Source organism: Aotus nancymaae, unplaced genomic scaffold (assembly GCF_030222135.1).
Source record: "Aotus nancymaae isolate 86718 unplaced genomic scaffold, 86718_ANA_hifiasm-v0.15.2.pri h1tg000004l, whole genome shotgun sequence".
Taxonomy (NCBI): domain Eukaryota; kingdom Metazoa; phylum Chordata; class Mammalia; order Primates; family Aotidae; genus Aotus; species Aotus nancymaae.
Window position 1 is genome coordinate 46,268,503 of NW_026988415.1, and position 27,988 is coordinate 46,296,490.

Here is a 27,988-nt window from a genome sequence, read left to right on the forward strand (position 1 = left end):
CATCCACTGATGACCCCCTGAGTAAAGCTGAAGGAGAGAGGCTGCTGAATCTTAGCTATGACTCCAGGTTCCATGACTGTATGAAAGAAGGTTCTCAGCAGCAAGGGAGAGAACACTTTGCTTTCAGACACTGGCACACCATTGAAAGAGACTGAAGTCAGAGCAGGGATCTGTGTGTCGCTCCACCTTGAATTTATTTTTAGGCCTGGTAAGGCTTTTGTGCTTTTATAACTTCCACCTGCTCTGTGCCATCTCTCATAAGGGGATGAGTATCTGAAAAAGTTAATACAGGAGGCTGAGTCTGTTTTTCTTTTCTTTCCCTACGACCTGCAGCAGTGGTTTTGAAGTTTCCTAAGTAACAAGTTGGGGGTCCCTCTGATGAAGGAGAGAATTGTTTGCCTTTTGCTACAGAAACTGGAGGCCTTAGGAAGAAGGACTCCCATGAGCCAGCTGGAGGGTCCCTTTCTGCTCTGATTGGATACATCCTCCCACTGCAGTGTTTTCCTAACAGTGAAGCAATGGTTCAGATAACATTTGCTACCCAATGCCCTAGAAGGGGAAATGACAAGCAAGTTCAAGAATGTTTTGTACCCTGCTACCTACCCCCCATCCTATAAGGAAAATCCAGCTACACTTGGTTAAAGTGTAAGTTGGTTGTCTGTTGTGCTGGTGCTGCCCTCTGCTGTCACCTCAGGGTAGAGGAACCAGTTAAAACAGCCAGTTCATGAGTGAATTTAGGATTTACTTTTCTGAAAGACTTTGGAGAGTTGGGCAGAGGCCCAGGTAGGAAAGGAAGAACTTCTACCCCCAACCCAGGCAGGGCCTGTCCTCGGTCCCTGCCTAGCTTCTAGGGAAACTATTCAACAGCCCTAAAAGGATGCCTGGAAACATTGTAGGATTCGGCAAACTCACCCACCCCAGTCCTGTCCCTGGAACTGTGGGAAACCATTTCTTCCTTTCATTAGGCCCCAGTTGCAGCTAACTAGAGGAGCTTTTCCCTTGACTTCAACTATGCCCTAACAAGTTCACTCGCATATGTCCCTTTGCTCCCGGCGCTGGGTCAATTCCTGATTGCTCAGTAGGTAGTCATCAATGAATGTGAAGATTTCCTCAGGGGTGACAGGTTCCATGTAGCGGTCTCGGTCAATACCCTGCTTGTCAATCAACACCATGTTGAAGTAGGAGCGAGTGAGGCGCTGAAATTGCCTAGAGAGAGCAGCCCAGGGAGGTATGAGACCTTGTCTGGGCACCCATCCCCCCGGGCTCTACTACTCTCTGACTTTTTGCAGCTCCACTCATGGACTAATTCCTTGCCCACCTCATCCCTGGTCCCCATCCCCTCCACTTCCTATCTCAAGTTCCTTTGTTTTTCTATTCTTGCTGCCCCTATACATCTAGTACTGCTAAGCTGTCCCTTCCTCATCTCAGCTGTGACAGCTTTGTTATTAACAGGCAGTGCTTTCCTTGTAGGCCCCTTTAAGCAGAGCTATTACATATTGCTGTGCAGGCTGTGCAGGGTGACTCCAGGGGCCACCCGCTGCAGAGACTATGCTGTGTATGCACATCATACATGGAAGCCCTTAGGTTGATAAATAAATACCATCTGGTTAACTCTTCCATTTGTAGCTGCAAGTCTGCAGTCTCCTTCCTCTGAGTGTTTTCTAGTGTCTTCCCTAACTGGGACTGAATCTTTCTGTCCCCATTGAGACTGCGCTCTAGAGGCAGGTGTTGTTTCTAGAACAGAGAGCAGTGATGGCTTTCTTGGCCCTGAGTATATGTGAAGGCATTAGAATGGTGATACTGGATAGATAATGAAAAGACCAGCTTCTTCCACCACCTGTCACCTCTAATGTTCTCTTCCCCAGGAGTTGATAGATAGTATTCAGATTTCGGTGCCTAAAGATGCCTTTTACAGCTGGGCACAATGGCTCACACCTGTAATCGCAGTACTTTGAGAGGCCAAGGCGGGCACATCACCTGAGGTCAGGAGTTTCAGACCAGCCTGGCCAATATGGTGAAACTCGTCTCCACTAAAAATACAAAAAGTAGCCAGGCATGGTGGCGCGCACCTATAATTCCAGCTACTTGGGAGGCTGAGGCAGGAGAATCGCCTTGAACTCGGGAGGCGGAGGTTGCAATAAGCCAAGATAGTGCTATTGCACTCCAGCCTGGGTGACAAGAGCGAAACTCCATCTCAAAAAAAAAAAAAAAAAAGATGACTTTTGCTCCTTTGGAGAATGAAGGCAAAGAGATGAGGCCAGAAATCAAGAGCAGGGGCTTATCTGAGTCAAGTTTGGGTTTAACTGTCTCAGCCCTGGCTGTGCTTCAGAGCCCCATCAGGTGTCTTTATAAAAGCACATTCCTAAGGTGGTTTAGGGTGGGGTCTGGTCATCTGTAGTTTAAGCCCTTATTTGATTCTGATGTTCTGCCAAAGTAAAGAAGGACTCTCTGGTCTTACCTAATACATCCATAAGAGTTCAAATGCAAGAAGTGCCCCAAGAGAGTAGTATCTGATGGTTCCCCCACAGCCCGCTTTTGCCAGTGTCCTGCTTCGGGTTTCTGCCCCACCCCTGTTCAGTAGCCTCCCAGCCTGGACCTGAGCTCCTCGATGATGTTGGCTGACAGCTGTTGCTCCCGGATGCGCCCCACCTCCTGTGGTGGCTGTCCCACTAGCTCAATGATGGTCACATGCCGCAAATCCAGTCCACAGGTGGATTGCTGGGAGGGAGAGAAAACATTTTACACAACAGGCCTGTGCATTCAAACCTAAGGGTACCTGGCTGATTCCTCCTGGGACCACATGAAGCAGTGTGGGAAAGGAGCCCCTTCTCCCCAGTGATCACACGATCACACTGTGGGGTCTACAACAACCTGTTCCCTCTGTCATTCCCAAAGTACTCACCCCAACAGTGTTTCCTTCATTCTACTGAGACCACTTACACAATGTGGGGTAGAAAAGAGAAATTCAGTGACTAAATTGCAGGAACATAATTATTGCTTAGCTTTGCATAGGTTTTAAATTACACAAGTTCTTAATGGATGGCCAATGTGATATGGTAATGGCTGTTGTTTATTGAATACACAAACCTAATGCTTTGTAGACATAATCTAATCCTTACAACATGCCTCAAAAGCTAGTGACAATAACATGCTGAGCCAAGATTCAAACTGAGGGCTGATGCCCTCTGCCCAGGCATGTGCTCTTTACCACTAGGCTGCTTAGCCAGGGCCTTCACTTGGTCTCCAGGATTTCTCCGAAATTGTGCCCAGTGCTCTTTTCATTACCCTCGTTACCTTCCTTGCACTGGGCAGCGCAGCTTGCAGTCCTACCCCAGATTGCTGTCCTGCCTTGTCTTGCAGGATCACCTACAAGCCAGTTACCAGAGTGAGGTTTAAAAAGGCCTTGAATACTCCCCAGAACCCCACCTTTGTTTCCTCCTTGGGCTTCCCCTCTAGTCCTCACCCTCAGAGTCACTATGCTTGCTGGCAGGTTCCTGTTCCTGTTCTTACTCCCTTGCTTCCAGTTGAACTGTTGCCTTTGCCTGCTTTTTGGGATCTCTGGACGAATAAAGTCTAGACCCTCAATGGTTCTTTTTTTTTTTTTTTTGAGACGGTCTCACTCTGTCACCCAGGCTGGGGTGCAGTGGCACAATCTTGGCTCACTGAAACCTCTGCCTCCCAGGTTCAAGCAATTCCTTGCCTCAGCCCCCAGAGTAGCTGGGAGTACAGGCACCTGCCACCACGCCTGGCTAATTTTTGTATTTTTAGTAGAGATAAGGTTTCACCATCTTGGCCAGGCTCTTCAACTCCTGACCTCGTGATCCATCCCCCTCGGCCTCCTAAGGTGCTGGGAGTACAGGCAAGAGCTTTTTTTTTTTTTTTTTTTTTTTTTTTTTGTAAAACTGCTTCCATTCTGGGCCTCTGAGTATTCACTTGGCAAGTTCTAAGATTCAACCTTTAGAAACCTCCTACGTAGCTTTTTCTCCCACATGGGTATCCAGCCCCATGCAGTTCCCCAGAGCTGCTTCTCTTAGTCTTGTCAGCACACCCTGAATTATCTTCAGTAATGTAGCCTGTTCTTTTTTAAGTGCCCATAGTCATATCTGTTCTGTCCTATCGTCCTCTCCCTCCCCCACCAGTGGCTTTGGCTAGGTATCTCTTATGTTAAAAACTACCATGCAACTCTCTCATGTTACTCTGAGATATCACAATACTTTTCCTTTTTGTCTGGTACTGGTAGTGGCTAAGAGCACAGATTCTGCGACCAGACTCCCTGTGTTCAATCCCAGCTCCACCACTTACTAGCTAGTGACCTTAGGCAAGTGACTTAATCTCTCTGCATCAGTTTCCTCACCTTTTCAGTGGGGATAATGATAGTACCTACCTTCAAAGGGTTGTTGTGAGAATTAGATGAATATGTGTAAAGCAAGCCCACAGATCAGTACTGAATACCTACATAGCACTTACTGCATAAGTATTTGTTAGTGCTATTATTCCTTGAAAACATAAACGTAGTTAATTCCCAACATTTACATTTGATCATAGCTGTCTTGTAAGTCTCTTCAGAGTGCTTTGCCACATTCCCTTCCCATCTTTCACCCAGCTCCCTGCAAGTCACAGCCACTACTCCAGTGACTTTATCGCCTTTTCAGTAAAAACCAAGCAATTTTTAAAATGTGCTAAATATGTCTACGGTAAAACTGATCAAATTCTATCCACAAAAAGTTTCAGGAAGTAGGTAGGGTTTGTGCTGCAAAGAGCAACTCTGATTTGGAAAAGGTAAGCGGTAATTTATAGGAGCTAAGCCGTCATTAGGGGAGTGGGCGTTACCTGTAGCATAGAGATCTGCATTTTATAATACCGGTTGGAGGGATCAGGAGCTGAGATGATGAGGAGTCGCTGTTTCTCATAGAATTGATCCAGAAGACCAGCAGCTGAGTTGACATTGACATTAATCTTCATAGCTAGAGCAGAAGCAGGTGACCAATCAGAGTATAGCTTTCTCCTCCATCCCAGCTTAGGTAACCTCACATCTTGAGGTGTTCCAGTCTTTCAGGTTACCCGTCTCTGGCTATTTCTCCCATCCCTTGTGGGAAATCCTGAAAGAGCACTTGGAGATTTTAAACCCTTCTTCTTGGGGTAGGAGTATTCTAAGGGATAACGTTGGCCTTTAAATTAGACACATCCCAGAACTCCCCATTCCCACATCATATACATTGTTATTAGACCCCTGTGCCATGAGGAAGATCCTCCCAAGTTCCCCTGATCACCATATCCATGTGCCTCATTCCCTGATTTCACTCACGAGCACAGATTGGTGGTGAACCTGACCACTGGCGGCTGGACTGACAGACCCGGGAGGGGGTCCCCTGGCGCTCATAACCGCCATCACAGTGGTATTCACAGGTGGCCCCATAGTTGTCCCCCGCTGAGGTGCAGGTGAGGTAGCCATGCTGTGGAGGTTTCAGAGTTGGGCAGCGTCTCACTGTCAGGGAGGAGCTCAAGTTAGAAGTTACGGTGTTTCTCATAAGAAGGAAAGGCTAAGAGGGTGCCCATGCTGGGCTTTCTAGACCAGAAGACTTAGGATGATCAGAAAAATGGCTTTTCTATATTTCCAGTGGCTGGAGATGGAGCTAGAATTTTCCTTTCTTAAGGAATTAAATCTGAAATGCAGACAAAGGTTTGTAAAGTTTGGAAGCATAGGTTAATATACATGTTGTCATCAAAAGACTGTCAATCTTTAAAAGAAAATATTGCCATCTGTTTCCAGACTTTATGGACATGCTATGTAAGATGACTACCCTGCAGAATTCCTCATAGTAGCAGAAACAATTTGGAGGAATCTTAAATGTTCATTAGTGGGAGAAGGGTTAAGCAAATTATGATATATTCTTAGAGTAGAATATTATGCTATCATTACAAATATTTCTGAAGAATTTTAAAATAACATGAGAAAATTACTTTGTTAATGAAAAGTGAAAAAGGATGATTTATGATTGGATATACAGTATAATCTCAAGTATATATATTTTAAAGTATGTATAGTAAAAAGACTGGAAGGAAAATACCAAAAAGTTAATAGCAGGTGCCTCTGGATGATGGGGTAATAGATCCCCTTTATATATTTCCCATTTATATATATTTCCCCTTATATATTTCCCCTTTATATATTTCCTCATTTATCAAATGTTCAACAATAAGCATGTATTATCTTTATAATGAGAAAAGCAAAACAAAACAATACAACACAAAGCAAAGAGGAAGAATAAGCCAACACCACCAATTTTAGCAGAGGTGAATGACAGAGTGAAGGCTGATTACCTGTGATCATTTTGAAGTCTAAGAAAAGAAATGGATAAAGAGTATCCTTGTGAATTTTATCTGGATTTAGGAGAATGAGAGTCTTGTTGATGAGAGTCTTGTTGAGGAGTCAAGGTTTCAGAAACGTGTATGCACACGTAATGGTGGCTTCCTAAATAAGCCTGTTTGGTGAACTTGTTTTTTTCTTCTCCCAGTATAAATGAGGTGTGTCTCTTCCAGACATAGAGAGGAGAGCCATGGGGTAGGTCAGGGTAGAGCAGGATTAATGAACAATATGGAAACTAAAGAATTCTTTCTGACCTTGTACTTTCACAATGAACTTGCAGCTGGCCCGGTTGTAGGCTCGATCATAGGCAGTGTAACGAATTACATGTTCTCCTTCGGGAAATTGAGAACCAGGCTCAGGGCCCCGAAGCTTCACCCTGCATGGGACAGGATGAAAGAAACACTGAGCAAAGAGACCCTTAGAATTGACAACTGAGGCACATCCTCACTGTCACCTTAGCCTGTGCAGTTTCACTGTGACCAGCTTGAATGACTGAGAGAAGCCGAGGGAAGGCATAAGGAGCATCCATTATTCAGACTCACCTGGTGATGGTACCATCAGCAGAATCTTTCACCAATGGTGGGTCCCAGTATACTCGAGCAGTCAGTTTCTCTGGCTCTGCCATCTTCTCACGTGAGTGGGGACAGCGGATCTTGGGGGGATCTATGTCTGCCAAGGTGAAAATCAAGTACTGACTTGTGGGCCCCCTGCTTTCCCTGTAGGGGATCCATTGAAGCAATAACACACACCACTGGGTAGGTAAAAAGTTCAAGGTGCTCAAGGAAACTGGGGAAGGAAGCCCAACTGCAGGGGAAAAGATCATTTTGTTTAGCAAATACCGAGGGTGCCACCCTCATAGCTATGGGGAGTGCCTTCTGTGGTGAGAATTCCACATCTTTTGTCGATATAATGCTAGAGTGGCTCTTTGCAGCAGGACAACTAGGAGCAACCAGCATTTACCTACACATACAGGCTCGCCTCCACTCCATCTCCCATCTTCCATGCAGATTCGGCTGCGGTCACCTTCCAGGTGGTAGCCACTGGAACAGCTGTAGTCACAGCGAGAGTCAAGAAGCACTCCATTTGTGCAGGTGTAAGTGCCACTCGTGATGAATGGCAGTGCATGGCATCTCATCTCTAAGAGAAAACCAAGTGTCAAGCTCAGTGGCTTGTGCACCTATCTGGAGGTGATGCCTGGGCATCTAGCACAGGGAGAACCATATCAGAGATAGCAGAAAATACAGAAACGCTACCTGAACTGCCCTTACATTTTTGTGCCTAACTGCCTTTTTCCCTAATTGTCTTTGTATTTTCATAAAGTAAGCAGCACCCTTGGGCAGGGGGGTGTCAAAAAAATAAATTACTTGTCCAAGCATATGGACTTCAAAATCAGACCTAACATTGTACGTTGTCAAAATCCATAGAATATACAACAAGAGTGGGCCCTAAGGTAAACTATGGAACTCAGGTGATGATGATGTATTAATGGATGTTCATCAACTGTAAAAAAAGGAACCACTCTGGTGGGGGATATTGATAATGGGGGAGGCTGTACATGTGTAGGTTCAGGGGATAAATGGGAAATATCTATGTCTTTCATTCAGTTTTGCTGTGAACTTAAAACTTCTCTAAACAAATAGGATCTATTTTAAAAGGGGAAGTAAAACAACTTATCAAGAGGAAAAAAACCCGGATCTGAATTTTCATCCCAGTTCTACCTCTTACTAGCTCTGTAACTTTAAGAAGTTACCTTATCTCTTTGAATTTCAGTGTTTTCTTCAGTAAAATGTGGATACCTCATAGGATCATTGTATAAATTAAAAGAGACAATGCATATAACCTCTGGGTTCATTTAGGGCCTCGGCAACTGTTAGTTTTTGTCTCTTATTCCTCAAATGCTAGATGCACTTGAGCACATTCAAAGCTTCTTTTCTTCTCCAGACATACTCATAATTTTGTGGCTCTCATAGGCACTGCTCAGCTAAGGCTCAACTTACATGCCAGCTTGGGCTGGCTCTCTGGGCAAGAATACAAGTCAGACCAGTGCATGGAGGGCCAGGTGTGGTGGTATTTGGTAAAAAGAGGAATCCATGTGCGTTGGACACTACATGTAGCAGAGGTAGAGCCTGTCATCTTGGATTAATTGTGAGCCTATGCTTGCCAAAGTCTGTGGGAGATACCTGATACTTAAGAGAAAGAGGCCATATATTCCTTTAGGTTATCTAAATTCGGATCCTGCCTAAGTTCAGTTGTTGAAGCTTTGAATAAAGATCTGTATAAGCTATGTTCATTCTGTTTCTTGGCCAATCCAGACTTAAAGATTATTGCATTTTCTATTTTCCAGTGTCCCTTTGTAAAGACCTATGCAAAAATGACCTTCTTGAAATCAGGGTAAAGAGAAAAGATTTGTCTCTTCAGATCAATTTGTTTGCTTAGTATCATATGACAGGAAAAATGATAGATCCAAAGCTTGTGCCCTTTTGTCTCTTACAAGGAAAATCAAAACTGGATTCAGTGCTCAAATGTAGTAATTGACTCATTGTAGTCACCTGGAAATACGTATGTCACCATTCTTTTAATTGGTTTTATGTTCACTTGTACTTTACAGCCCTATATTTTCTAATTGTGTCAGACCGATTCAAATTCCTGTTGAAAATGATGGGATCTAAGTCCTGAAACAAATTTAATTCCAGTGACCTAAAGAGGTGTGGTGACTGCCTGCTTTCTGGCTATCAAGCTTCTCCCCTCCTCCACAGCGTCTTCTCTGACCAGCCCCACTTCTCTGTGAATGCTCAGCACTTCCGTATCCAGTTATACGACATTCATGTGTACACATTTGTGTTTCTATCTCATTCATCTATAAGCAGCCTGGAGGTACTTGAGGAATTGAGTAATACAGGAAGTTACCAGTACAGGCCTGTGTATACATGGATGTCCTACAAATGATGTTCTGCCATGGACATATGGACAGAAAAAGCTCAGCTGCTAAAAGGCTGTGGAGCTTGAGTAAGAGGTAGAGATTTGGAAGCTGAAGGGGGAAAATGGCTTGGAATGTGTGTATATTAGCATTTTCACATTCTAGACGTAGGGATTTTTCTTCTGACTTTCAGAAGAAAATGAAGAATAGGATGTCTCACAGCTTCCCTGCCAAGTTCTTCTAAGGTTGTAGGCCAGGAAGTACAGCAGTTGACCACAAGTGGAAAAGAGGCTAAGACCACACATTCTTAGGTGCTTCAGAAGATCTAGGTCCACATCAGACCTCATGCCCAAGCTTTAGCTCTGTCTGTGCACTCCCGGCCTCCCTGAGTCAGAAGAGCTGGTTGCTACTTAAATGCTTATATTGCTTGGGAAGTAACCACAGGGAGAGAAAATGAACTAGAATGTTAGGATGAGGAAAAGGAAAGGCCCTGCTGGGTGGCTTGTGGAATATTCTCAATTTGTACTTGAGGGAAGGGCTTATTAGTAACACCTCCGGTCATATACCCTCAGTGGCTGGCTGGCTGGCTTCTCTCGCATACGTGCATCAGCATATACACATATACAACTTACGCCTGCAGTAGGCAGTTCCAGACCAACGACGGCTTGGCAGGCATTGCACAGACCTCCTTCCAATCAGTCGAAAGCCCCGGTCACAGGAGAGCTCACAACGCGTGCCCAGGCTGCTGTGATAATTTCCTCCCCTCGGTGAGTAGCACGTGGCTTCTCCATCCTGGATATTTAATGTGTAACACCATCGGGGGACTGTAGCAATAGAAGAAAGGCAAGCTAGAAGTACCATAATCAACACAGTGTGGTGTTGGTGAAAAGACAGACAAATAGGCCAAGGGAAAAAAATAGCCCAGAAGTAAACCCACACAGGTGTGTTAAAATGATTTTTGACAGAAGTGCAAAGACAATTCAATGGATAATAGCCTTCAAACAAATGGTGCTGGAGCACTTGTACTTCCACATGCAAAAACAAACAAACAAACAAACAAAAACCACCTCGACTTAAGTCTCACACCTTATACAAAATTAACTCAAGAGAGATCATTGACTTGAAAGAAACAGGAGAAAGTCACTGGGATTTAGGGCTAAGCAAAGTGGTCTTAGGTATGACACCAACAGCATAATTCATAAAAGAAAAATTATTAAAATAGACCTTGTCAAAATTAAAAATTTTTGCTCTGCATAAAGACAAAGCCATAAACTGGGACTAGTATCTAAAATATAAAAAGAACTCTCAAAACATTGAAAAAGCAAACAATTTAGTTAGAACATGGACAAAAGATATAAACACATATGTCACTGAAGAGGATATACTAATGGCAAATAAGCACGTGAAAAGTTTTTAGCATCATTAATCATTTGAGAAATGCAAATTAAAATCATAATGAGATACTATTTATATATCTGTCCATCAGAATATCTAACCTTTAAAAAAATACTGGCAATACCAAGTGCTTGTGAAGATGGAGCGAAACTGGAATTCTCACACATGGCTGGTTGAATTGCAAAAATACAGCCACTTTGGAAAATATTTTGGCTATTTCTTATAAAGGTAATACCATACCTTCTTTTAAAGAAAGGTACACTTACCATATGACTCTGCAATCTCACTTAAAGGTATTTATGCCAGTGAAATAAAAACCTGTGCCCACACAAAATCCTGTACATGAAAGTTTAAAGTAGCTCTATTCATAATTGCCAAAAACCTGGAAACAACTCAAATGTCTTTCTGTGGGTGAATGGCTAAGCTAACTGTGGTGTATTCATACAAAAGAATGAAGTGCTGATACATGCAACAGCATCAGTCAATCTCAAATGTATTTTGGGAAGTTCAAAGAAGCCAGACTCAAAAAAACTACATACTTTAGAATTACATTTATATAACAAAAATAATAGGGACATCAGCAAAAATACAGTGACAGAGTACAGATAAGTGGTTGCCAGAGATTAGGGGTAGAGGTAAGGGATAACATGAAAGGGGAAGCAATGGGCAAGTTTTTGAGGTGATGGAACTGTCTCATGCTGTGGTGGGAGTTCTGCGACTGTATGCATTTGTCAAAACTCACAGAACTATACACCAAAACGAGTGAATTTTTCTGTATGTACGTTTAAAATAGAAATTTAAAGGATAATACAAAAATGTAAACTAGAGAGAGGAAGGAATGTGACATCAAAGAAGGCTTCTTAGGAATAAAAGTCCAATCCCAGTTCAGTACTGAGCACAAAAGGTTAAAGGGCCATTAAATCATAATGACATCATAAAGATGCCTCACAGGCTGTACAAAATAAATGACTCTTTAGTGGGTTCAGAGTTTAAAGGGACATGTATAAATAAGTAGAGGGCTACCTGCCCAAGGATGCACACACACGGCATGGCACAGGTCTGTTAGCCTAGGGTTGGGAAGGCTAAAAAGCCCCATGTGAGCTGATTCAGTTCCTACATCCTAAGGGACAAAAAAAAAAAAAAAAAAAAAAAAGAAAGAAAGAAAGCTTTGAAAAAAAAAGGTAAATGGGGCACCAAAGGAACAAAGAAAGGCTAGAGCCTCTGTCTGAGTGCAACTGGAGAACGAAGATTGATGACAGTGAGAAATCTTTTCTTCAGTAAACACCACGCTTGGGGCTTCCAGCATTAGTTTTGAGCCTCTGGCAGTGACACATGGCTGCCATCTGGACACACCATCTCCAAATTATAGAAAGTCTTTTAAGCAGTCCAGTTGCAGAGCTATTGATTATAAGGCCACAACACATATCACAAAGACCTTATTTGGGAGACTGGGACCTCAACAATCACTCCCATTCTATATCTCTCCCATAGTCTGTCAAAGAAAATACACATCAGATTAGAATGGGTAGAATAAGTAAGAACGGTAAAGGGAAATATAAAGGTCAGGATAAATTCTAAGACAGTAGGAGAGGCCCCAACTATCGTAAATAAGTTCAAATTTTCTGACTCAGAAGAATCCTGGCATAAAGACAAAAATGTTGAAAGGCTAGGGAAGAGCAAACACAATCTCAGTTTTCAAATAAGGAAGAAGGTAGCCTCTGGGAGCTATAGCCTGGTGACACTGACAGCACTGATAGCATAGTGTGCTAGAATATTTAGACATAAGGCTATGGCAGTTACACAGAGAAGTAGTGATCTCCAAGAACCCTCTGGAACAAGTAATTCCAGATAGACCTGATTTCCTGTTTGGGTAGGGTCACTAGACTGGTAGAGCAGGGGAAATGGTGGATGCGCTATGTGGAAGTAAGTGAGGCATGTGACAATGCTTTTCATGCCATTGATGTGGATGAGATGACATACAGGAGAGGTGACAATATGGTTAAAGATTCATAATTGGCTGAGCAACTGTACCCAAAGAATGCCCATGGGAAACTGAAACAAGGATGTGGTTAAAAGAGATCAAGAAGGCAATCCCATTTACAATAGCTACAAAGAAATCTAGAAATAAACTTAACCAAGGAAGTGAAAATCTATACACTGAAAACTAGAAAACATTGATGAAAGGATTACAAAGGACACAAAAAATAGACATGCCGTGTTCATGAATCAGAAGAACTAATATTGTTAAAATGACCATATTGCTCAAAGCAATCTACAGATTCAATGCAATTTCTATCAAAATACCAACATCATTTTTCACAGAAATAGAAAAAACAATTATAAAATTCATATGGAACTAAAAAAGAGTCAGAATAGCCAAAGCAATCCTGAGCAAAAAAAGAACAAAGCTAGAGGCATCACATTACCTGACTTCAAAATATATTATAAAGCTATAGTAACCAAAACAACATGGTATTGGTATAAAAATAGATATATAGATCAATGGAACAGAATAGCAAACCCAGAAATAAATTCATATATTTATAGCCAACTGATCTTTGAGAAGGCCATCAAAAACATACATTAGGGAAAGGACACTCTTCAGTAAATAGTGCTGAGAAAACTAGATAATCATATACAGAATGATGAAATTGGACCCCCATCTCTCCTCATATCCAAAAATTTACTCAGGATGTATTAAAAACTTAAATGTGGGCCGGGCGCAGTGGCTCAAGCCTGTAATCCCAGCACTTTGGGAGGCCGAGGCGGGTGGATCACGAGGTCAAGAGATCGAGACCATCCTGGTCAACGTGGTGAAACCCCGTCTCTACTAATACAAAAAATTAGCTGGGCATGGTGGCACGTGCCTGTTATCCCAGCTACTCAGGAGGCTGAGGCAGGAGAATTGCCTGAACACAGGAGGCGGAGGTTGCGGTGAGCCGAGATCACGCCATTGCACTCCAGCCTGGGTAACAAGAGCAAAACTCCGTCTCAAAAAAAAAAAAAAAAAAACTTAAATGTAAGACCCAGAAGTATAAAATTACTAGAAGAAAACATAGGGAAAGCTCCTCATGATACTGATTTAGGCAACGATTTTATGGTTAAGACCTCAAAAGCACAGGAAACAGAAACAAAAATAGACCAAGAGGGCTATATTAAACTAAAAAGCTCCTGCACAGCAAAACAACAACAATAAACAGGCAACCGAGTGAAGAGACAACCTCTTGAATGGGAGAAAATATTTGCAAACTACTTATCCATCAGGGGACTAATAATGTCCTGTATATACAAGGAACTCAACTCAACAGTAGAAAAACAAACAATTCACTAAAAAATTGGGCAAAGGACATGAATAGACATTTCTCAAAAGAGGACACACAAATGGCCAAGAGATGTATGAAAAAATGCTCAACATCACTAATCATCAGTGAAATGCAAATCAAAACCACACAAAGAGATATCATCTCACTGCTGTTAAAATGGCTATTATTAAAGAGACAGACTAGGCGTGGTGGCTCATGCCTGTAATCCCAGCACTTTGGGAGGCCAAGGCAGGCGGATCACTTGAGGTCAGGAGTTCGAGACCAGCCTGGCCAACATGGTGAAATCCCATCTCTACTAAAAATACAAAACTTAGCTAGGCATGGCAGTGGCACATGTAAACCCAGCTACTCTGGTGGCTGAGGCACAAGAATCGCTTGAACCCAGGAGATGGAGGTTGCAATGAGCTGAGATCGTGCCACTGCGCTCCATTCTGGGGGACAGAGTGATACTCTGTCTCAAAAAAAAAAAAAAAAAAAAGAGAAAGAAAAATAACAGATGCTGGTGAGGATGCAGAGAAAAGGGAAGCATACATTGTTGATGGGAATGTAAATTAATATCCACTATGGAAAACACTATGGAGATTTCTTAGAAAATGAAAACTAGCTGGGCAGGGCAGCTCACGCCTATAATCCTAGCACTTTGGGATGCCGAGGCGGGTGGATCACCTGAGGTCAGGAGTTTGAGACCAGCCTGGCCAACATGGTGAAACCCCATCTCTACTAAATATACAAAAATTAGCCAGGCATGGTGGTGGGCACCTGTAATCCCAGCTACTGGGGAGGCTGAGTCAGGAGAATTGCTTCAACCTGGGAGGCAGAGGTTGCAGTGAGCCGAGATTGTGCCACTGAACTCTAGCCTGGGCAACAAGAGGAAGACTCCATCTCAAAAAAAAAAAAAAAAAGAAAAAAGAAAGAAAACTAGCACTACCATATGATTCAGCAGTCCCACAACTGGGTATCTATTTAAAGGAAAAGAAATCAATATCTCAAAGGGATCTGCATTCATGTGTTTATCACAGTACTATTCACAATAGCAAAGATATGGAATCAACCTAAGTATCCATTGGTGGACTAATGGATAAAGAAAATGTTGTACATATACATAACAGAATAGTATTTGGCCATAATGAAGAATGAAATCTTGTCATTTGCAGCAACATGGATGAAACTGGAGGACATTATATTAAGTGAAATAAGCCAGGCACAGAAAGATAAATACTACATGTTCTCACTTATTTGTGGGTGCTAAAAAAGTTAATCTCGTAGACATACAAAATAGAATGATAGATATCAGAGACTGGAGGGGTAAGTGGGTGGCAGTGGGGATGAAGAGAGGTTGGTTATGGATACAAATCTATAGTTAGAAGAAATAAATTCTAAAGTTTGATAGCAGAATAGGGTGACTCTACTTAACAACAATGTTTTATATATTTCAAAGTAAGTAGAAGAGAGGACTTGAAATGACACCAACACATAAAAATAATAAATACTCAAGGTGATGGATACCGCAAATACCCTGACTTGATCACTCCACAGTCTATACATGTAACACTCACATGTGCCCCATAAATATGTAAAATATTATGTATCGATTAAAAAAAAGAATGTGGTTAAATACTGTATAGCAGGCTGGGCGTGGTGGCTCACTCCTGTAATCCCAGCACTTTGGGAGGTCAAGGTGGGTGGATCACCTGAGGTCAGGAATTGAAGACCAGCCTGGCCAACATGGTGAAACCCCGTCTCTACTAAAAATACAAAATTAGCTGTGTGTGGTGGTGCGCGCGTGTAATCCAAGCTACTTGGAAGACTGAGGCAGGAGAATTGCTTAAACCTGGGAGGCAGAAGTTGCAGTGAGCCAAGATCATGCTATTGCACTACAGCCTGGGCAACAAGAGCGAAACTTTGTCTTAAAACAAACAAACAAACCCCCACCACCACCAAATAAAAAACCCCAAAAATACTGTATGGCAAAATTTTCTGGTAGGAAACGTGTAAGTCTTTATTTTGTATATCCTGTGTTCTAGGCACCATGCTACATGTTTTCATTTTCACATATATCATCTCATACAGTTCTCCCAACAGCCCTGTCAGGTATGTAGGTGTTCATCCCTCTTTTGCAGATTGCCCAGGATCCCTAAGCAAGTAGCGGGTAGAGCTGAAATTTGAACCCAAGCTTTGTCTGCTTCAAACCCCATGTCCTTTTTAACCACAATGTCTGCCACTGCAGATATAAAATAGGCTACTATTTTGAAGTAAACACTGACCTCATTGAATAGGTAATATATCTACATGACTCAAAACCTCAAAAGTATAAAAAGTTACAAAGTAAAATGTCTTCCCCCAACCCCTGCTCCTATACCCACCACCACTTAGTCCCGTCCCAAAGAACTACTTTTAGTAGTTTCTTTGTGCGTTTAAAGCAAATGTTGGTATAGCTTCTTATTTTTCCTTCCTTTTTAATACATAGAATAGCATATTATGCTCACTCTTCCCTCCATTGCTTTTTTGGTAAACATAACAGTGTATTTAGATGTCGTTCCATATCACTACATAGCAAGCATGTAATTCATTTAAATGAAATAACATTTATAGAATACACAGCATAGTGACTGGCACATAATAGGTGTTTGTGCAGAGTCCAAGAGCTGGAAGGGGGAGAAGCTGAGATTTGAACTCAGGCCCATTGTCTCTGCTTTCTGTAGCTATTCATCTATCTCTTTTTAGGGCGTATACAGAAAATAAAGTGCTGACAACAGGTTTGAAAGGGCCTTCTCCGTTATCTTCTATTTTCTTCAGCTAACCCTGGCAGTGTGACTAGCTTCCTCGGGGATGAGGCAAGCTGCAAGCAAAGCAGCAGCCCAGCTGACTCCAAGCTAGGAGTCGGGATGAGGGACTGACAGAAAGTGCAAGATGAGTGAAAATGATAGCAAATGACATGCCAATTTATTCTAAAATAATGATTTGGTTGTTTTTTTTCTGGTTTGCTCTTCTTTTCTCGAACAATGAGTTATATTTTTGATGAAAGAGATGGATTAAGCATGACTTCAGAGTCAGACAGATCTGAGTTTAAATTCTCTGTGACTCTCTGAATCTAAAACTTCCCTGAGCTTAGTTTCCTGGTCGGTAAAATGGGGGATAATAAACTGTTCCATAGGGCTGTTGTGAGAACCAAATGAAATTTCATGTGTAAAATATTCAACCCTGTGAATGATTTTCCCTAAGTCAGTATCTGGGTTTGAGCCAGTGTCCCATCTTTCGTAAAGCAGCAAAACGCTGTGGTTCTCAGCATTAGTTTCGAGCATGTGACTGAGACACACAACTGCCATCTGGAAACACCATTTCCAAATTACAGAAAGTTCTTCAGCACTACAGTTGCGCAGTTATTGATAATAAGGTCACAAAGACTTTACATGGCAGGCTGGGGCCTCAGGTTGTACTTTTTCTGGCCACTCCATCCCCCTCATGCTTGCTAACTTCATTCAATTCATTTTATGCCCTGAGACTAAGTCCTAAAAAGAGCTATGAGACACTAGACCTCCAAACCAAAGGCCCCTATGCAGCTTATATTTCTCTAAAGGGCTTTATGCTCATTTAAGAAGGACCAATGAAGAAGCTTAATGTTAATAATAGGGCTGCCAGACTCTGTGAAAGTACCTTCTGCATCTGTTGCTTTTTACTAACCACCTCTCCAATATACAATCTCCCATAATCTGGCTTCTGCCCCCAGGATGCTAGTGGTCATGATCTACTTTCTGCCATGGCTCTGTGAGAGTAACACACATGACTCCTTAAATACAGTTAAATACAGTTAAAACAGTTAAATACAGAAATACAGTAAATACAGTTAAAAACAGTTAACTATAGAAATATAGTTAAATACAGTTAAAACAGTTAAATACAGAAATACAGTTGGATACAGGTAAAAACAGTTAAATACAGAAATATAGTTAAATAAGTTAAATACAGTTAAACACAGAACTATTTTGTTGAGGCTAATAAAAAGTAAACCAAACGGGCAGTACATAATGAAGGCCAAATGAGTGTGTCTAGACAGTAAACATTTATTTCAGAAGAGGTACCTAGTAAGTACTCAATAAATATTCAATGAAAGAATAAATGGGTGAGGGCAAGCTCAGTGTGGGCTAAAGCAGTTGGGAACACAGTACTGAACACAGCCTGACTGAAGCACAGATTTCATGTGGGGAGAACTGGTAGGAGGTTGTCAGTCTGTGAAGCTAGACTGAGACCAGATTGTGATTTAAAATGGTCATTGTGGGCCACTACGTGTGGGGGAGGGGGAAATATGAGTCAGATAATCCAGTTAGAGGCAACTGTATTATCCATGTGTGAGGTCAAAGTTTTAATCCCATGGTTTAATAAAGAAATGACAGGTCTTGGTGACTGACTAGCAGGAAGTGATGAGGAAAAGGTGACAGGGCCGATTAGAGGTGACTGAAGTATTTTGAAGTCCAAGTAACTAAGAGAATGATGGTAGTATTATCAGAAGTAGGAAGGTCAGTGGGTAGAACCTTTTTCAGGAGAGATGAAATACTTTTGTTTTAGACATCTCCAAATGGATGTGTGTAGCAGTAGTTGGAGATGTACTCCACCAGCTCAGGAGACAGGTCTGGGTTGACCCAAGTTCAGATCCCAGATCCCAGCCTCATTCTCTCTATTGTCACCACCAGAGAGTCCATCTCCTTTCCCAGTTTCAGCTCTAACCAGAATTGTAAGATGCCATGGAGCCCAAGGAAGGGGGATTAACAAGAAAGGAAGGTGCTCACTGCTGCTAGAAACTGACAGACAAGCTCAAGGTCATGGGAATGAGAACTGTTTTCTTCAAGAGATGTCATTTCAGGTTGTAGATATGTGAGTGGGAAAGAAACACACTATAGAGAGTTTAGGAGTTAGTGGGTGCTGAGAGAGACAGGCAGTGAGTATGGACAGACCATTTGGCAGTGAGAAGAACATGAGTAGAAGGTAGCTACAAAGGAGCTTAGAGGAGCCCAAAGCTCTGATAATGTCTCAATTGAAACTGTTTCTCTCAGAGGTCACCAATTACCTCCTTCTTGCCAAATAAAATCTTTCCTCTACCCTCAATTTGATCTCTTTGAATATTTGATACAATTGATCTCTTACCCCTTCCTTTCCTTAATACTCTCTTCTCCTGTGACTTCTATAATATGACAGGTACTGTCCAGATATCCTTGTACATAACTGACCACGAATTCCCTTTTATTCCCTTGCTGGTTCCTCTTCTCCTACTCATGTCTACAGATGTCTTCTAAAGCAGTGACCCTGGCTTTCTGCTCCCTCAGACAACCCATCTATCTAAGCTGATAACTCACACAGCTTCATCTCCACTTCCAACTGCCTGTAGAGCATCTTTACCAAACCAGTTTTCTTTTTTAACATTGTCTTTCTGAGAGGGGTCTTACGGTTCTTTCAGGTGTACAGTCTGAGTGCTTTCAGACATGTTTGTTTCTTCACTCTTGGTACATCAAGTCTGTACCAAGTCTTGTCATCTCTTTCTTTGAAACATCTATGGGGTTAATCTGTACCCTACATTTCTTTGCTACCACCCTTAGTCATCTCTAGCCAACATTAATGTAACTGGTTCCTGGAGAGTCTCCCTGACTCAGGTTTACCACTGAACCTCTACTTCTGCATAGAATAATCAGGATAATGTTCTAAAATGACAATTTACTGTGTCATGCCCCTGTGCAAAAACATGTGATGGGCTCCCTATAGCTCCTAGTACAACAGCTAAACTTCTGCATGGCTTGAAAAGCAAAGAAACAAAGAATCAGAAATAGAAGGGCTATTAGATATCACCTGGCCTAACTTCCCTTTTAATGCAGGAATCAGTCACTATTCAGCATTCATCACAGATAGTTTTCCTGTTTCTCATTAGAATTGTCCCTATATCATGGAGTCTTCCCTAATTTGGCTTCACTCTTTATATTTAACCCTTTTTTTTTGAGACAGAGCCTTGCTCTATCACCCAAGTTGGAGTGCAGTGGTGCCATGTTGGCTCACTGCAACCTCCACCTCCAGGGTTTAAGCAATTCTCCTGCCTCAGCCACCTAAGTAGCTGGGATTACAGGCACGTGCCACTATGCCCGGCTAATTTTTTGTATTTTTAGTAGAGGTGGGGTTTCACCATGTTGGCCAGGCTGGTCTCAAACTCCTGGCCTCAGGTGATCTGCCTGCCTTGACCTCCCAAAGTGCTGGGTTTAAAGGCATGAGCCACTGCAACCGGCCTATATTTAGCTTTCTTTTATACTACTCCCTCCACATTTTATCTCCTGCAATCAGGCTGGTTTCTTCTTAGCTCCCTCCTCTACCAGCTTTGTTCTTACTTTCATATTTTTAGCCATCTGCTTTGCCGAATGCTCTCCCCTCCACTTTCCAGTTCTCAGAATCCCATCCAGGAGCATAGTCTAAATGTCATCTTTTATGACCCCTTTCCCGACATCTTTTTCTTAAACCTTATTGCATTTACTGCCATGACATAGCTTCACACTTACTTGCCCTACATGTGCTGATTTTATAACCCCCGCATCACCCCCAACAGAACGTAAGCTACTTGATGGGGACAAAACCCTATCTGAGACCTTATGTCACCCACAGGCTTACCTTGCACAGGATTAGGCATAGAGAGTAACTAGTCAATATTTAATGATTAATAATGCACGGGCAACCTTTGGGCTGGAGAGGTGAGGTCACACAGTAAGTCAGTAACCCAGTTCATGATTCGAAATCATAGCCCCTGATTCCCTGTGCTGCAGTTTTGGCACATGTGAGCCAAGCCTGATGGAGATGCTTCAGGGAAGGGCCTAGGTCTGAGGCCAGAAAAGAACTTTTCTGGGCTTGAGAAGCAGGGTACATTACCTCGGTAGTCTAGGGCAGGGGCCCGTGGGACCTCCTCTGCATATACTTCATTGTAGCTTTCATCCGGATAGTAGCCAGAACCTAGAATAAGGAAGACAATATCAAGATGGTGTCTTGATTTCTTACTCAAGTCCTTCCCAAGTTTCCCCTCTCATACAGCTCTGTCACTTCCTTAGGACATGGCACTCCATGGGTGGGGAGCCAGGTGGATATTTAGTGGGAAAAACCCTGCATTGTAAGGCAGCAGAACTATTACGGGTGAATCTCAGCACCTCAGTTGCACAGCGGGGCAGGCTCATGGTTGTGGGGGCCAGTTACTGGGAGCACTAATGGACTCCACCTAAAAAAAAAAATTGAACCTGACCATACATCAATCCTGTCAATCTGGACTATAAATGACCCATTTCCTTGAAGCAACACATGAGTCTTGGTAAGACACTGGGGACTAAGCTCTGAGAATGGACTGTGGTTCCAGATAGGAGGAAAAAAACAGAACCTGTGTCTTTCCCCTAGTGACAGGCCTGCTCACAGCCCTCAAAGAGAAACAATTACTCAGGCTTCCACTAGCCCACAGGGCACACGTCTTTTTGCTATCAAATTACTATTGCAGGGGGTGGCATGCCAAGGCCGAGAGGAATGACTTAAAGGCAAGAGGAAATGAGAGCAGTTTTGTGAGCACGATGTCCTGGTTTGGAGAACAGAAAAGGCAGGCAGAGTCCTTTAGATAAATTTCCTGCTTCTCTAATCAGAAGAAACTTCAACAGGGAGCTGCTGAGCTAGAGAACATTCCTAATCTACCTCCATCCACTTAAGTGGCCCAGTCCATAATGAAGGCAGGTCTGCGGCTGTCTGGGAGACTAAACAGTATGTTCCACCAGACGGCAGGAAATCGGTCATGAATACGAACTAATTAGAAAACAACTTGGTCCTTTCCGGAGTGAAGTTTCCGGAAGCCCTCCTTCCAGCCTCCCTGAGACCTCATGCACGCACAAGAATAGGGTAGCCAGCTGTGTTGGAGTCAAGAGACAATTCCCCATTTCCAGGAGAGGGTGTGCTTCCAGGACAGGGCTGGGTTTAGTGCTGGAGCCCTTTGGCCCATATAAACACTCAGGCCACAAGCTCACCTGCCTCCTCTTGGGAAGAGGCACAGGGCCCCCTGTACTAAAGGGTGGAGCAAAAAGCTGGATGACGAAGCTCCTCTGTTCCCCACAAGTCCAGACTGGGGGTGGGGGAGGTGAGGTATTGGTAAACCAGTCCAACTTGGTGAACAAGGGAATGAATCAATTGAAAGTTTGCCTTATGAAATCATGTCCTCGTTGGTTTGCCCTCATTCCAGAGGAAAGAGTTCATTTTTTCTTTTTTCCCTTTTTCTTTTTTTCTGTTTTCCAGTTTCAGTTCTTCTTCTGGCTTCCAATCTAACTGATTTATTTCTCCTCAGGCCTCGTCTCCCTTGCTCTCTCTTTTCCCCTAATGGGAGTTTCTTTGGTGGGCGTGGGGGAGGAGGGGGGCGGTCATGGGGGAGGAGGGGGGCGGTCATGGAATTTTCGTCAGCTGTTTCAGTTCAGTATTAGCCTCAAAGCCTTATAGGTCCTGTAAACAGGAGGCCAGATGTGTGTGATTCCCTAAAGTATTAGGTCTCCCTGCTCCGGTTACAGAGTCCAGCTTGTGAAGAAATGCTCAGCAGGGGGCAAAGGACTGTTTACCAGAAAAGAAAACAGGAGTGTCAGAGCCCTGCAGCTAGATAACAGTAACAACAACAACTATGACAATGACGGCTAACATCACTCCGCTCATCTTCTGTGTTAAGCACATTACATATATTAGCTCATTATGTCACCATAACATGTCGGCAGGATAGGCTTTACTAATGTTCTCAAATATAAAGCTGAAGAAACAGGCTTGAGGAACCAAGGGAGTTGTCCAAGGTCTCCCAGCTAGTAAGTAGCAGAGTGGGCATTCCAGCCCAGGTCTGCTTGACCCGCTAGATACCAAACTCAGACACTCCACTGAAGATTGTGGTTAGGGGAGAGCTTTTGACAATATCCAACTGGGGTAAAAGTCCAAAATCTTTTTTGTAATACAGCTTTTTTACTTTGTGCGTGGGGGCGGTGGGGGGGCGTTGAAGACCACCTAGCATTTTACATCATGCCAAAATTACAGGGGATGTAGGAAAACTGTGGGGAAGACTCAATAAGATAATTACAGCCTCCATCAAGACGTGGAAGTAGCTGGACCAGTGCCAACTATGCTTTGTTGGAGAAAGGGTTCAGACCACCTTGCCACTTTAAACCTTTCCATTTTTCCATTTCCCCTCTTTGTCTATCTCTGAGTATTTTTTCTTTTTTGCAAATGGTGGAATACTAAGATGGGTATAAGAATGAAATTAAAGGTGAACACTCCTTAAATTATTCCGTCTGCTTGTCCCTCTTCAGCCCTAGGGGAAGGACTTGGGGATCATTCCTCAGTTCCTTTAGATCAATCAGCGCTTGGTTACTGTGTGGTCTTTTACTGGGTTCTTCCAACCTCTACAGCACAGTCAGGCCCACTAAGCACTGCCCTTCACAAAAGTATAGTTTGAAATGTAATTGATAGTTAAAAGACTATTTTAAGATTCATATTAATCCTTGGCTTATGATGAGAAATGCAGTCTGACTTTCTGGGCTGCACATATATGCCAACATACACTTTTAACCCATTCTTTGCTTCATTTATATTCTTATTTTTGTTTTTTTTTTTTTTTGAGACGGAGTCTTACTCTCTCACCAGACTGGAGTGCAGTAGCACGATCTCGGCTCACTGCAACCTCTGCCTCCCAGGTTCAAGCAATTCTTTTGCCTCAGCTTGCTGAGTAGCTGGGACACAGGCATGTGCCACCATGCCTGGCTAATTTTTGTATATTTAGTAGAGACAGGGTTTCACCATGTTGGCCAGGCTGGTCTCCATCTCTTGACCTTGTGATCCGCCCGCCTTGGACTTCCCAAGTGCAGGAATTACAGGCCTGAGCAACTGTGCCTGGCCTCATTTATATTCTTATCCTTTCCCAACACCTGCTGATTATTTCTGGACCCTTTTTCTGATCAGTTCTGGATCCACATTTGACTGCTTTCCTGTGCCATGCCCATTTGAAGACAAGGCTGTAGAAGTGAACAAAACAGTCCTAGATGCATAAAGAATGCTTAATAAATATTTGTTGAAGGAATGAATGAACAAATGCAGGAAGGCAAGCCCAACAGCTGAGCTAGCAATGTAGGGGAAATGTCTCTCATTATGTGACCTCCTAAGCATAGAAGAGGGAAGAATGAGAGGGATTGTAGGGCTGGCAGAGACCTCACCAACCTGAGCTCCTCAGGACTGGTGACTCGTGATTCACGTGGAAGTGGGGAGTTCCACCTTTGCAAATAGCCCTTTGAGAACCTCAGTTGAATCTAAGTTTTAAAACACTGCTCTGTCCTCAGGACTCCAACAGCTCAGGCTTCTGTTTTGGGAAAGGTAAAGACCATTGCATGCCATGAGGTTTCATACAGGTGTTCAGAATTGGGCTTCAAGCCATCTGATCTCCACTCCTTTAGTCCTGTGGTCTTTAGCTGGATTTTGGTCTCTGTACTTGAACTGAAGCTAGTGGAGGTTGGGGAGGACAGTTGCATATTTATTTCCTGGAGACTTGGGGTGCCTTTAACCCCAAACAGGATATGCTCTGCCAAGGGCTTGACTTGAATTTTTTCATCTCAATGTCAGCCCTTGTGCTTCACCCCCTACAAAGCCAGGTTAAGCCAAAAAGGGGAAGAAGTTTGCATATTTGTTTTAAAGCTTGATGCAGCTGTTCCAGACAAACAGAGCTACTGCCAAAGGCCTCCACCAGGAGCTAAGGGCATGTGGAAAATTTTAGCTGCAATGACTGTGGCTCTGATGGGAGCAGTTTGTTATTTACTTATCTTTGGATATTTTCCTAACCCCATTGGTTGGGCCTGTCTCCTTCCCGCACTCCTCCCCACCGGCCCCTGTGAGGGCAGACACTGCAGGCCACAGAATATTCTTAGGACTTGGAATGCCAGCTGGGCCTCATATAAAACCTCTGTATGCCACTTCATTATCCTGCCCTCATCCCTTCCCCCTCCCCTTTCCCTCTTCTCACTGAGTTCGTTCTCTTTGGCTCCCTGGGTGAAGAGTGAAATGTTCAGGAATCCAGAAATCCCCATCCCTTCTGAAGTAAAGAACAAATGAGAAGAAACTGGGAAATTCCTGATTAAAAGGATGTGATCTGTATTGCCATTAACAGCTTTGGCAGAAAAGGGCTATAAAAATCTCATTTTATAAATAAGTTCAGGAAGGGAGGGAGGGAAGAAGTCTGATGGATTTTTGTTTCACTTGAATAGATTGCCTACCCCCCTTATTTTTTCCAAATGAGATATGTGGTCTAAGTCCATTTTTGTGGTCTTGACAAGGGTATTTGACTCATAAAAGAATTAATATTCATAACGATTTGACTCATAAAGGATTTCATATTAGAAAATGGTTTTCAGGAAGGTAAGTGCACAAACAGGCGTGACAATGGCCTCAACGGTGATGTTGTCCAACCTCCCCACGTTTGCACTAGTGTGACCTATTTCAGATAGCTCTTGTTAGGCTGCCTTAAAAGCCTCCCTTGGTAGTCTGTTGCAAAGTTTAACTATCTTGTTTGTTCTTTAATACTTCTCTGTATAGAAAATAAGAGTCTCTTTTTGTGCTCTAACTCTTCCTTCTCGAAGTCTTGGTCTAGGACCTACCCTTCCTGGAAATAATAGACAACAGCTCCTAGAACTTACCTGCATACCACGTTGGTGTCACTGCCGGAGTTAGGAAGAGCAGCAGAGAGAGAACTCCTCTTTGAGTTAGTTGACTGGCCATCCTTGAAAGGGAGGATTATGGAGACAAAAAAAGATGTATATGGCCTGAAGTACCAGGGCAAAGGAAAGTGACTTTCAGAAGTCAGCCATCAGTTAACTTCCAAAAATGAGGGGAGGCAGAAATATCGGATCTGTGAGGAAGAAGAGAGATTTTATAATTAATGAATGCCTTTTATATTATCTCCCTCATAAGGATCTTTCACGTCATTGAATAACAAGACTCTCTTTGTTATTTATGGTCCCTTTTCCTCCCAGGAGGAGGAGGACATAAAACAACCAATCTTCAATTAACCCTGGTGGGATCAGATGCAAATGCTTCATGGTCCAAGTTACAGAGAGGGACACTGAGAAAGGAAAAGGCCAACATAAAGTCAAATAGAACCAGGAGGGTACGTGGTTCTATTTGACAGTCTAAAGGCTGCCATTAGGTTTCGTTCATTCAACTAACATTTCCTAGCCACTAATCTGGGAAAGCATTAGCACATATGGTCTAAGAATTTGAACACTGAAGTTACACAGGTCTGGATGTGAATTCAATTCTGTCACCTATTAGCTATGGGGTCTTGGACAAATTTCTTAATTTATCTGAGCCTCCATTTCCTCATCTATAGAATGGGAATAATAATACTGTCCACTTCATAGAATTGATTATTGCCTGTCATATAGGGAAGTAATTTATATATTAGACAATATTATTACCAACTTTGTATTGGACAGGACTGAATGTTTCCCTTCTCTAGTCTCCCAGGCAGTGACTATACTTTGACTCTCTTCTTAGCTTTGGGTTTTAAGGCTTAGTGGTTTGGTAGTGGCTTCTGGCTTTCAAGTTCAGCCTAAACCTCTAGTTTTACCCTGCCGAGCCAGCAGGAAGTCAGCAAGGTAGAGGAGGACCTACTAAGGTACATGAGGAGAGGGCGAACAATCTCTAATTGCCCTCTCACTTCATGCCCTGTCCTCACTCTAATGGGATGAGGGTTTTGTGGTTCCCAGTGGGCAAATTATTTATAAATGACACTATTAAAACTTGCTGCCCATTGGTATAAACTGGCCGCTGGCCATTTCAGCAAGCACACATTCACTCACATGCTTTCAATGAAATGCCATGCTCAGGGGAGGAGTCAGTCCCAGAAATAGAGGGAAAAAAAGGTGGTAGATTCTGGCCAGAGTCCCTAAGGGACATGCAAAGCCCAAGAAAGGGAAAAAATCATTTTCTAATTAATTGCTACTTGGCTTCAGATTTTGTCTAGAAAGTGACAGGGAAGCTGGATGGAAAAAAGTGAGAGTAAGCGAAGGAGGCAAGGGAAGTAGAAAGATGTGGGAAGGAAGCTAGGAAGGAAAGAAGATCTGACAGAGCTGAAGGAAAGAGATGGATCAAAGCAAAAAGAGGCAACAAAAAGAGGAGAAAGAGGAGACTAAAGAGAGCTCCAGGAAAATGAACAGTTAGATAACTAATCACTGACCCCTCTCCCACATCTAGCCTCCAACCAGTTCCTTTGTTCTGGATCAGGGGCATTCCTTTTTCAGACCCAATACTCTGAACCTGTGACCTCTTACCTGCCCAGCTTCTCCCCAATCTCAGGCTGAATACTTGACTCACGAGAGTCAACCATCCTTCTGCTGTGGGCTGAGAAGGTGGTGGGAACATGTGTTTGCAGTCACGTCACAGCACAAATGAAAAGCAGCATATGATCCAGCTTCATAAGAGAACTTCTCCCCCGACCTCCACCCCCAGCCATGTTGCCCAAGTCCTGGATCTCCTTATCCCCTTCACAATTGTGAATTGGGGTAGTGGAGTGTGGAGGGGTTAGTTGCAGATCTTACCTGTTTTATGGTATTTTGTGCCCTTTTTCTCTCTCCTCCTCTTTTTCTTTCCTCTCTGCTCCTCTCATCAGTTGGAAAAAACCTTCTACTTTAACATTCCTAGAACGAGTGGCTCCTGGTCTGTCCCGGCCTCCGGGATTCTGTTAACACTGCCCAGATGTTACGACGTCCGCATCTGCCAAAAGTTTCCTTAAAGCTATATTATCCCCGAAGCTATAGTTATTCTTCTTTCAGAGAAGGGTTTTAGAGAGATGGGGGATAAGGAACACAGGGATTAGAGGAACTCATTCAGTCCGTCTGCTGTAGAACAGGGGGAAATGTGAATGGCACTGGCTCCAAGCCTGTGAGTATAGTGATGACTAACACAGAGGCTGGCTTAAGCAGCCTC

At 43.0% G+C, this 27,988-nt stretch overlaps 1 protein-coding gene across 1 annotated transcript; it reads right to left on the bottom strand.

The window, feature by feature from the left end:
* Positions 1–157: 157 nt before the first annotated feature.
* Positions 158–27,953, bottom strand: SRPX2 (sushi repeat containing protein X-linked 2). The gene is made up of 11 exons (XM_012464049.3): positions 27,601–27,953; positions 25,699–25,910; positions 20,897–20,977; positions 9,917–10,108; positions 7,328–7,504; positions 6,910–7,036; positions 6,622–6,743; positions 5,306–5,485; positions 4,831–4,964; positions 2,597–2,718; positions 158–1,206 (listed from the first exon to the last, which is right to left on the bottom strand). The coding sequence occupies exons 2-11, from the start codon at positions 25,778–25,780 to the stop codon at positions 1,026–1,028; spliced, it is 1,398 nt and encodes a 465-aa protein (XP_012319472.2). The 5' UTR covers positions 25,781–25,910; positions 27,601–27,953; the 3' UTR covers positions 158–1,025.
* Positions 27,954–27,988: the final 35 nt, after the last annotated feature.

Excerpts from the sequence above, each read along its gene's own strand:
- SRPX2 (XM_012464049.3), bottom strand. The coding sequence starts at position 25,780 with ATGGCCAGTCAACTAACTCAAAGAGGAGTTCTCTCTCTGCTGCTCTTC. Across the intron at positions 5,486-6,621 it reads GTTCATTGTGAAAGTACAAG|TGAGACGCTGCCCAACTCTG; the intron begins GTCAGAAAGAAT and ends CCTCCCTGACAG. Across the intron at positions 2,719-4,830 it reads TGCAGATCTCTATGCTACAG|CAATCCACCTGTGGACTGGA; the intron begins GTAACGCCCACT and ends TCTCCCTCCCAG.